Genomic DNA, 12,134 nt, shown 5'->3' on the forward strand with positions numbered 1-12,134 from the left:
TTGGAGGAAGTAGCTTAGCAACCTCAGCGTCCGGTTTCCAATCCTTTCGACAAAAGCTCGCATGAACGAATTGCCACACGACAATATAGGAAGGCTTTTTCTACAGGCCACTACAGAGTGGCAACATTAAAAGTTTTCGTATCGTAACAGCTTATATATCGACGTTTAATCAATAAAGCTATTTTAGTTAAACGCTGAGAAAACCTCTATGGTTTCAGCTGAATGCAAGCCTGATCGTTAGTTTTTGGCTATGACAAAAACAAGGACGAATTGAAACAGAACTGTATTTGCACGAAATAAAAGGAATATTACATTGATTGTAACCTATGGAGTAAAGTTGATGTTGGTAATTAATCTCTAATAAAAATAACTTGTAGTTTATACATATGTCATATGGTATGGATGCATCAAGTTCAGACAGCATTGACAGCAATTCAGACGGAAGTAATGAGCGGTCACTTGGGACTGTTTTGGACACTATAAACCTGCATTTGAACGAAGACGGTTAGTTCATAATATACATAGTTCAATATATGTTACTGTTATTATTTTTGAAATTTGTGTAAGAACTTTCACATAAAGCTTATACGTCACGCAATAGTATCAAATAGTGCTTTGACGAAAACCTTTTAGGTTGTTGTCTCGCCATTTGCTTCAGATGTTTTAGGATCTTTACTAGGCTTTCATTGACGTTAGTTTTCCAACAACTTCATAAACCTTGTTTGTTCTTATGTACTGTAGCTTTAATGTTTCGTTTGTTATTACCATGTGATCACATATGTCTTTATTTGCGCTATATTAAAGCGTTTTATTGAGTTATGAATAGTTTTTGATCGAAAAAATATTTACGAATACAAACAAAACAGTGCTAAAAACGTTATATAAAAATAAATAAAAGTCAGATGTAAAAAACAAACTAAATGATTTGTAACAAAGTGAATAAATAAAGCGTTACTTACTGAAAAGAGTTTTTATTGTCGCTTTACCTTCCTGGTAAGGCATGCAGATTGATGCGTAGCCTGGGTACTGCAGGAAGCAGATTGTGCATAGAAAGATGTATTGAGCTATTCTAATATAGTTTAAGTGGTTTTTATAAATGATTTTAAATAATTTATACATGTAAGATGCTCTCTTTCTTTACTAGTATTGGAATTACCAGCTATGAATAATATTTGAAGTATAGAATTCTACGGTCTGTGGAATCAAAGTGGTTAAGAGGACATCTATATCTTGTATTCACCTTATTTGTCAAGTTCTAATAGTTCTATACATATATGCATATATATATATGTATGTGTAGGGTGTATTTGTATACATGTATATATACTATATAGCCTATATGTATATACTGTATATTTGTTTCGGTTTTCTAAAAAGTCTGAGTTAATCAAGACAGATCCGTTCTAAGCAGACATAGATCTGCTCTAATCAGGTACTGGTACCTGGTGATAACTTCAGAAAGTTATCACCAGGTGAGAGCAAACCTATGTCTACTTGCAACAGATCTGTAGTGATTAACTAACAGCTAAGTACTTTTTATATTATACATTATTCTATACTATATATATAACAATATATACACTGTATATACAGCAAAACCTCTAGTTGCACGCCATGGCGCTCTATTCTTCAACCCTTCCTCTATAGTGGCGGTCAATTGGAGGTGGCGTTCAAATAGAGGCTGACGCTGTATTTTTCAAATGGCTTGTCAGAATTTCGGGAAGATGAATCTAGCCTTTTTATTGGTGAAGCGAATGTTGCCTACATTTTACCCTTTCTTTCCGGTTGAGCGATATTAAACCTTTTGTATGCAATAAATCTACTAACATACCTCCAACTTATCAAAGATCTCTTAATAAATATGCATCGAGAAACCGAAAAGTATCTCTACCAGTTATCTATTGCTTACAATTAACCTGCGATGATATTATAGCCTGCATCCTGCTTTGCAATTTGTTGGAGCTTACAATTTTTATTTCATTCTAAATTTGAAGACATATTTTTATTTTATATCTATATTTAACAGTGTTGCATAAAAGATCATTGTACTCATTGATATGTTTGCTACAGTTTGCAGCCCAAACTAGCTTTTTATGTGCAATAGAAGAGGAGTTACGAGGGTCAATCAATTGTATGATCAGATTACTGCAATGATGCAATCAAATAATATACTTCAAATCTGCAAATCTATAAGTTATAATATGATAATCTATCAAATGCTACAAATTTGTGTATGTTCATGTATATATTCATTAAATTTGCAGATTTATAACATATTATTTGATAGCATCATTGCAGTAATCTGATCTTACAATTGATTGATGCTCTTAACTTCTCTTCTATTGCACATAAAAAGCTAGTTTTGGTTACAAACTGTAGCAAACATATCAATGAGCTTCAGGTCAAATAGGTGGCTGGCATTCATTTACAGGTTTTACGGTATAATAATAATACTGTAAAACCGACAGCTATATTAATATCGAACAGCTATATTATATTAATATAATATAGCTGTCGGTTTCATTGTGGTACATGGGGCCTCCAAGTAATGGTATAGTTATGAAAAACCCAGCAATTCAGGGTTGAAGGCTTGCTGAGAGTTTTTTGTCAGATCAGCATTAAGCAGGGCTTGAACCACCAACCCCATGGTTAACAATCAAAGGCGCTACCACTAGGCCAGCCTGACACCCTATATTTTATATACTCATATGATTTATTAGGTATGATTGTGTCTGAATGTTTTTGGGAGATTTTATTTAAAAAAATAATAATTTATTTTGTTTAAAGTCTCATAATTCTGTAAATCATGCTTAATGTAAATGTAATATAAATTCACTAGCCTCTGTAAATAATGTTTCACAGAGGCTAGTGAAGTAAGAGTCGATATGGAAGGGCTGGGCGAAAGCTCCCATCGCCACCAGCATGCCCACACCCATCAAACGGAAGCTAGGCCTCAAGGAAATCAAGCCTTCGCAGTTCTCATGCCATACTTTACCAAGTTTGGAGCTTTCATTCTAATCATTCTTCTGAAAATACTCTATTCACACAGATATGGTAAGATAACACAACTCCGTAAGATGGTAAGATGTTGTTTGAATTGAAGGATACAGTTCAGGAGCTGAAAGGATGTAGCGTTGTCTTTTATGAGATGAACTCATTGCAGGTGATGATGACATCCCCGAAACTGAACAGTCTTAATTGTGTTATTTTTATTTAGTACGTTTTATTATTCATTCTTTCGGTTTTTCATTCTATGAATCGGCAATGCTAACTTTTATTAGATAATCTTATTCGCTGAGAAGAATCTTTGCCTCACAATTTTTGGTAAACCTTGATAAATGGTTTTTAAAAATCCAGTTTTGAAAAATATTCATTTGTTTAGGATTTGCCAACTTACTAGTTTGAGTTAAGAGGTATTGAATTTTCACACAATCGAATGATACAACTTGTCTTAACCTAACACTTTGTTTGTTGAATCATGTAGATATATGTTGATAGGTTGAAAAAATTGTCTTTGTGTCCCGGCAATAGTTTTGTGAGAAAAGGTGCCGGCGTTGTCAAAGGTGTCCAAAAATCAGCAAGACAAGTTTTACCATGTATTCAGCTGGCTATGATGCTATGGCTAGACAATTTTAAAAGATGATTCTAAAGGTGTTGCTTTACATAGCATTGTAGTAGCTTACTTCAGTCTAAAATACATGTGAAATAACCAAACATTGTTTGGTCTTTAGGTTTGCTCATTCTTATTGGCACAGTGGCGACATGGTACAATGCTGATAGGATTCTGACCACACAAATCACTCTCAGGGTATGTTTTTATTATTACTATTGCTTCCCTAATGGCTGGCCAGGTGTTGCTAATATTAATATTAGAAATTTTCGTAGCTTCAAGCTCAAATGTGATTCAGGGCAAAGCGGGTGTTCGTTCTTTTGTTTTTTGCTTGCTTTTTCTTGAGTAAAAATATAAATACTCATTATCAGTTTTTGATATGATAAACCATTTGATACTTTTAGATTTTTTTAATGTTCCCCAAGCTTTATCACTTCAGTTCAATCATCGGAAGCTAAAAAATTTGTTTAGGAACAGCAATTTTGTAATATATAAAATCGCTTTTTACATCAAAAAAACCTTATCAGTTCTACTCATAAGAAAAGTTGTGCCCGTATGCTTGACAGGTTTAATAATTTTTTAGTAAGAAGTTCAAATTGCAGGAAAAGTATTGGTCTCTTCGAGTTGGTCAGTTCAAATCAATTTATGAAAGATTGGTTTGAGCTTTTGTCAAGCCTGATTCGAATAGGTTACTAGTTTTACTGTTACCTGTTTTACTAGTTATTACTCATGAGCAAAAAGTTATAAAGATGAAAGCATGAAAAATCCCTGGTGTGTTTCGAGGAATTCAACTGAGTTTCCCCTCACTTGTCTTCATTTCTGATAAGTTACTAGGATCAACCAAGTTTGTAATTGTTTTGTACCAGGATAATAATGTCTGTCTGTATTTCAGAGTCATGTCAGACACACAGTGTTCGCTAGCAAAGTATCATGGGTTATCGTGTTTCTGTCAGCCAGTTTGTTTGGAATCTATTACTTCCTAGATGAAAATCACAACCTGGCAGGCAGGTGGGTGTTATTTACTAGTAGCTACCATGGTGACATGTACAAGCGTGTATAAATAATATCAGTTGACATGTTGATACAGGTTAAGGATTTATGCAAGCGTTAGTTGACATGTACAGCAGGTACTGCTAAAAATATCTATTAGAGTTGTCTTTATAAAACATCTGGTCGTTCCCATACTGACTAATGCTGTGCGCTATTCATTTGAAATGGCTATTGCCTGTGTTTCTTTGTGCATTGTGATACATTTGCATGTATCCCTTTTATTGTATAGGTTTTTTAGATTTGCCATTGTATTTTACATTGTCATACTTGAAATTTTCCTTGTAGTACCTGCCCAGTTTAATTTAACTTGCGCATTGCTGCTTGCAATAAACGTTATCTTACAAAGTTGAACATCTTGATCAATTAGTAGTAGAAATAACTCAACACATCATCGCATTTGTACTTGGTTGTCCCGACCTAATTGCTGTTCTAGACTGTTCTTATCGACTGCTGGACTTGAACTTGGCATCGAAATATGGGTCCTTCTCTGGCACCTTCTCATCACAGACTATGCAGTCAAATACTGCACCATCATCATAAAATCTCTCTTAGCCCTTATTCCAAAGTCCATGGTGTCTTATCAGCTAAAGGTAGACATTTGCTTCTTGATTTGCTGTTTGATTTGTTCTCACATTCCTTTTTTCTGATGAGATTGAGTTTCTCTGCATTAACAGATGTTATCTTTTTTTTTTCATAAATACTCACTCACTTCACAAAAAATGTAACCTTTAATGTGAGGGTGTTGTTGGATTCCTGCGTGTATCCAGGTGAGTATAGCACGATAAAATATTTGAAAAAAAATTTTCCGCATTCCAAAAACTTTTTTTTGGAATGCGGGTCTCGATACGTAGTTGTTTTTCGTTCAATGTGTTTATATAAACTTGCACTTTTCTTCTACATGCTGCTTTTAGTGATTTTTGTGACTTTGGGTAGTGATGAGTTTCAATAACTCACAAACGAATTCAATAATATGTTGTTAGCATTTGTTATAAGGCAAGTGGTTATGTTATCGTTGGCTAACACATTAGATAACTTCTATAGATTTAGAAACACTGCTTTTAATGGGGCTTTCACACATACACTTTTGCACTTTCACCGGCCCCTACCTGACTCTGCTATTGCTCCACCTTGTGTACCTCAATCAAGTTGGAAACTACTGTAATTCTCCTATAATTATGAGGGTATGCAATTGGATGAAACTACTGTAATTCTCCTATAATTGTGAGGGTATACAATTGGATTCCAAACGCTTCACGTTTACCCCAATCGTGCACCATCAGACAAAGAAAATATGAAACCATTCTTCATAAATATTGGCTAGGCATGTGCTATTAGTGTGTGTGGTTTTTGGATCATAACAGAGCTGTTTATGGAATGATTATTTCTGCATTTTAGTTGATTATTATGTGTTGGTACTTTTTTACATTTTTACAGGGCAGACTGTACATGCTGATTGAAAGAGTGACACAGCTTTATAGGTCAATATTACCGACAGTTCCCTGGTACTTTTTCCTCATGTCGAGCTCTGATGGCCCCTGGTTCTCAGCCGTTCTCTTTATCGCTTATGTTGTTTGCAAGGTTAGCCCCGTAATCAAACCTTAGTTTGCCGCGTGTAAGCGCATTCCTATTCTTTCTATGGCACTGTTCTAGATGATGTCACGGTGAATTCATGTATTCTCACTTGCGCATTGATCTTTAGTTGATAGTTGCAATCTTCCAGACTACAAAAATCATAACTAGGATAGATAGTAGTACTACTATAAATGATGTAGTATCTGGTAGTTATTAAATTACAGAATAAATAAATGACTTTTTTAAAAAAATACTTGAGTTGTCTACCAAAAAAATCATAAAATCTCTCCGCAATAAAACCACAATATTGACAGTTTATAAAATAACCCCTCGTTCTGAGTGACAAAGTTTGAACGTTAGACTTTAAGTCAAACTAGACAAAGCCTTGTGCTGACCTTTCAACTTGTAGATAATTTAACATGTCGCATGACTTATAATGAGACACATAACTTATAGCATGACACAGAACATGTAATATGACATACATTATGATACATTTATGTATCATAATGTTCATATGTTCATGTTCAATATATCATAAATACTCTATATGTTATAACATATAGAGTAACATATAATATGACACATCTGTCATATGGGATTGAACCTGACATATAAACATGACGCATAGCATTAAACTCGACATATAACATGACTGCGTCAAAGGTAGACGATCAACAGCTCATTGATCATAATCATTACTTGCTATTTTACGCATATTTTCCAACGACAGCAGATAACTCCGCAATACATTTGATGAGCTTGCTAATGTTGTCAGGCTTATATGTGTTGGGGTTATGCTCATACACCGCATACATGTATATTAAGTGTGAGCAAATGTTGACCCCATCATGACTTGCTTTAAGTTTGTATGTTATTGTAAGGCAAGGGAGTTTCAACTGCTATGTGTCTATTTGAATACACTGTATGACTGCTATGCATAAAACTTAGTAGCTTGAAGTTCACTCGCCTTAGAGAATGTAGTGAATGCCTGTAACAATGCAGAAAGCGCAATTAGGATTTCTATTTTCTCAGCATAAACATGAAGTATTGAGCCGGGTTATGACTTGTAAAAGGATTGTGTATATCAAACATTTACTGCATAGTACACTCACTTCCTCCTTCAGCGATTTCACCATTTGAGGCTCTCATTTTGGCCAAACAGCCAGGGTGGAGTTGCCGAATATTACAGCTAAATAGAGTGTATTGATAAATTGATTATCTGAGTTGTAACTGGATTTGTTTTGTTCTCTCTTCTTTTCTCTCCTCTCTCAGCTCTCTCTTTTCCTTGCTCTTCCCTCTTTCTTTCTCCCTCCCTCTCTTTCTCTTCCCCCTTCTTTTTTCCCCTTTCTAACAACTTAAATTGAAAAATTAGCTCATGACTCGTAGACTTGTGACCCAGGACCATCACTGATATGGTGTGTAAATAAATAGCAGTTTTAAATTCTGTGTGGGAAGTCCATAAATCATTTCTTTACGTAAAACTGCTGGGCCTCACTAAGCAGTAGTAGAAATTTGAAGATCTTAGATCTATTAAGTACTACTTCCTGTGTCTCTAAAAGCTGGCTGTCATTAAATTTCCCATTCAGTTTAAGCTCACTCTCTAATGAAGCTGCAAATGATAGTTACTGTTATACTGGTGCATGCATTTTCCACTGAGGAAAAAGAGTATGAATTTTTCATTGTTTAAAACCTTGGTGGGATAGGTAGTTGTAGAGACTATATGCCATTACTGTGTCCTTTATATGGCTATATTTTATTTCAGTTTCTGAGTTTATATAGCCAGTGGAGTCCTTTGAAGGCGAGTGTCTTAAGGGTTTTCACCTCCCAGGTGAGCCTAAACATTTGGCACACAAAGGAGGGAAATCACTTAGTGTAAACATTTATTCTGTTTGTAGTTGCCACCGATGTAACCCATTTAAAACAACATTTACCTGTTTTCAGGATTGTCTTCTCCATGCATTTTCAACTTATTTTTTTATAGTGGTCGTAGTCTATAACCTAAAAAAAGTCCTTCAAAATGCATAGGATCTTTTTAAAGACTATCTTTCCAAATCTGTATCCAAATTTTAACATGCTACATTTATGATAGCTGTTCATCTTGAAATTAGTTATTCTACTCAGAGAAGTAATGAATAAGTGCAAGTCACTAAGTTAGAGTGATTACTATTTGCAACAGGTTTATAGGAATATCGTTTACTGTTTTATTCAAAAGTTGATTCATGTCACTAGTTTTGCAATAAATTATTTTTAACAGATTGAATTTATGAATTATTTCATTCAGAGTTGGTTGTAAAAAACTGAAACATGCAACAAATTTGTCATATTCAGGAGTCGTATGGAAGAAGACCGACGAGCCAGGAAATGGAAGAAATTGAGAGCACCTGCCCTGTCTGTCATGATGAGTTCACCGATCCTCTGATGTTGTTATGCAAAGTGAGTTTGTACATGCCTCTTCGGGCATCTTTCGTAGCTTTCACTAATAGTTTTTTTTGTAAGGAAGGGTTGAGGAGGGGCTGTAGTGTAATGTAACATAGTGTCTTGACAGAATGCTATTCGACAAATGCTAATATTAATAGGCACCATCAAATGTTCTATTGGTTGATACCGAGACATGCCTGTGGATGGCATGAGCAAACAGGTTATTGAATACAGTGCTGTGTTAATATTGCGAAGAGCTATTGTAGGACAGAAAATAGTTGAGTTGTCATTATGATTCACAATAAATGTATAATGTTATGGTTAATTTATCTATTGAATATTCATTATTCTTTACAATAGATGTATCGTGTTATGGTTGATATATCTATTGAATATTTATTATTATTTACAATAGATGTATCGTGTTATGATTAATATATCTATTGAATATTCATTATTCTTTACAATAGATGTATCGTGTTATGGTTAATATATCTATTGAATATTCATTATTCTTTACAATAGATGTATCGTGTTATGGTTAATATATCTATTGAATATTTATTATTATTTACAATAGATGTATCGTGTTATGATTAATATATCTATTGAATATTCATTATTCTTTACAATAGATGTATCGTGTTATGGTTAATATATCTATTGAATATTTATTATTATTTACAATAGATGTATCGTGTTATGATTAATATATCTATTGAATATTCATTATTCTTTACAATGGATGTATCTTGTTATGGTTAATATATCTATTGAATATTCATTATTCTTTACAATGGATGTATCGTGTTATGGTTAATATATCTATTGAATATTCATTATTCTTTACAATGGATGTATCGTGTTATGGTTAATATATCTATTGAATATTCATTATTCTTTACAATAGATGTATCGTGTTATGGTTAATATATCTATTGAATATTCATTATTCTTTACAATGGATGTATCGTGTTATGGTTAATATAACTATTGAATATTCATTATTCTTTACAATAGATGTATCGTGTTATGGTTAATATATCTATTGAATATTTATTATTATTTACAATAGATGTATCGTGTTATGGTTAATATATCTATTGAATATTTACTATTATTTATAATAGATTTGTCATGCTATGGCTAATATGTCTATTGAATACTTACTATTATTTACAATAGATGTATGGTGCTAAGGCTTATATGTTTATGGAATATTTACTGTTACAGTAGACGCTCCTATAATGTATACCTACTATAAGGTAAATTCCAAATAATGCAAAAATCTTTGCAAAATTTTGGCTTCGTGCTACATAAAAAATTTCACATAACATACAGTGTCAAGTCCGGACAAGATCTCAAATTTGATTTGAATAGTAACATATCTCGCCGCACTTTTGAGAGAAAAAACGATGACCGCATAGCATTGTATCTATTATACATTGAATTTCCACGACATTTTAGTTTGTCATGATATAACGTGGGATGTGTCGACAAAACAGAGACTATTTTGCTGTGCAATTGTTCATAAATGCTTAAAGGCGATCAATTGGCGCAGGTGTTACAGCGTCGGTCTACCAATCTGAATACCACGAGTAGGAGTATCGTCAAAAGTTATCTTTTATCTTAACCTTGACTCTTGGATACAGTTAGATGTCGAACAGGTAGACACCACCCTTTTTATAGAAAAATATATGTTTTTGTTTTGCTCTAATGTAGACATGTAAAATATTTGTTATTAGTTTTACTTTGCAGAATAGACTTCGTTGTCTAGAAAAAAAATAGGCAAATCGTCGTAAATGAACGTCAAAGATGTTTGCTCTCCATCAGCTTATTGTAAAAACTACTGCAACCATGGTCTATAAAACCTGTAAGATTGATCAGAAAAAGGAGAAAAGTTGTCGATGCAAACCAACAATGCTGCAGTTACTGTACAGCCTAAAAATTAGAACAGTCAAGTCAATTTTTTCCTTTTTGCATGGCCAAGGGGCTAAGCTCAAAAAGATCTTGGAACGGATTAGGCAAACACAAAATCCCTATAATGTAAACGTTTCTGGAACTGATTAGTTATGTTGTAGTGGCGCCTACTGTATTTGCAATAGATGTATTTGCAATAGATGTATTGTGTTACAGCTAATATCTCTATGAATACTTAGTATTATTTACAATAAATGTGTTTTGCTATGGCTAATATTATATTGAAGATGATATTATAGTAATGATTATATTATTTTGTGTATGATATTATATTCTAGACGATATTATATTGATAACATTAGCTGACCTTTGTACTTTTTCGTTGTAGCATGTGTTCTGCGAGGACTGTGTACTAGTTTGGTTTGATAAAGAGACGTCGTGTCCAATGTGCAGGACTAAAATTATCATGGGAGATAATTCTTACAGAGATGGCTCTAGTTCTTGGACAGTCCAGTTCTTTTAATAGCTGAGAGTGGTTTTCGCTTTCCTTTATAACTGCATTATTTATGCTAGAATATTTTTATGTTAATTTGAAATAAAGGCTATTATGCGTGCAAGATATATTTGGCTTTTCAGTGGCTGTAAAACTTGTAACGCAATTGTTTTATTTTATAATTATAACATACTGTTTTTGTTATTGCTTATTAGCTGCCGAATTCATTAAATTTGTTTTAACAGTTTGTTGATAACCTTGGACATTGCTTGTCAATTAATTTCATTATGCTAAAATTGAAAATTTTGGGATTTTCGTTTCAATTTATCATTTTAGTTTGTTGCCATTTTTTCCTGAGTAATTCCAAATTAATATTAACCATGCTTTGATTTCTCTACGAATTGCTCATGGGCTACATCGACGTGCATGGCTTAATTTGTACGCTACACTGCCTAACAACAGGTTTTAGCTCCATGAACCTTACGCAATACCCAGTGATGTAGTGCTAACCTTTTTTTAACCATAACTGTAAAGTTGAGATAAGTGGATGTAGGCGGCCAAGAGTCGCAGCGCGACTTCACCATCAAGCTGGAACAGCTGGGGGCGTTGTAAGCCCCCAGTGGGGTCCGGGGCAAAGCTCAGCCGCCAAAGCCTACAGGGTTTTAAAATCGTGTATATGATATGAGAAATGAGCACATCTGTAGCAATAAATAAGTTGAGAAAATAATAAAAATCAATGCCTTTGACCTTCAGTACAAATGCTGACTGCCATTGGTTTGCTGTAATCTGATCATAGCCTTTGTTGTAGGCAACCAATTAGGATCACAATCTTATCATGTTACATGACCATTACATCACTGTATTGTACTGTAACTGTTTTTATATTGAATGGCCATTGAATGTCGACTATAATGACATTAGTGTACTTGAATCAATGAAATAGAGCTATAATTACATTGAGTATTGGCAAAGTCTAAGTATTTTTTAATTCTAACTATAGTTATACTTAAAAACACACAGATTTTCTAACCATAGCTTAGATAGAGAGAGTTAGAGTAGCACTACATC

General features: G+C 33.7%; 1 protein-coding gene across 1 annotated transcript; it reads left to right on the forward strand.

Moving 5' to 3' along the window:
* Positions 1–267: 267 nt before the first annotated feature.
* Positions 268–11,194, forward strand: LOC137387747 (RING finger and transmembrane domain-containing protein 2-like). Its single transcript, XM_068074249.1, has 9 exons — positions 268–504; positions 2,863–3,054; positions 3,732–3,808; positions 4,503–4,618; positions 5,094–5,250; positions 6,095–6,238; positions 7,998–8,063; positions 8,564–8,668; positions 10,962–11,194. Exons 1-9 carry the CDS (start codon positions 387–389, stop codon positions 11,094–11,096), a joined length of 1,110 nt encoding a protein of 369 aa, XP_067930350.1. The 5' UTR covers positions 268–386; the 3' UTR covers positions 11,097–11,194.
* The last annotated feature ends 940 nt before the right edge of the window (positions 11,195–12,134 follow it).

This window comes from Watersipora subatra, chromosome 2, assembly GCF_963576615.1.
Source record: "Watersipora subatra chromosome 2, tzWatSuba1.1, whole genome shotgun sequence".
Taxonomy (NCBI): Eukaryota; Metazoa; Bryozoa; class Gymnolaemata; order Cheilostomatida; family Watersiporidae; genus Watersipora; species Watersipora subatra.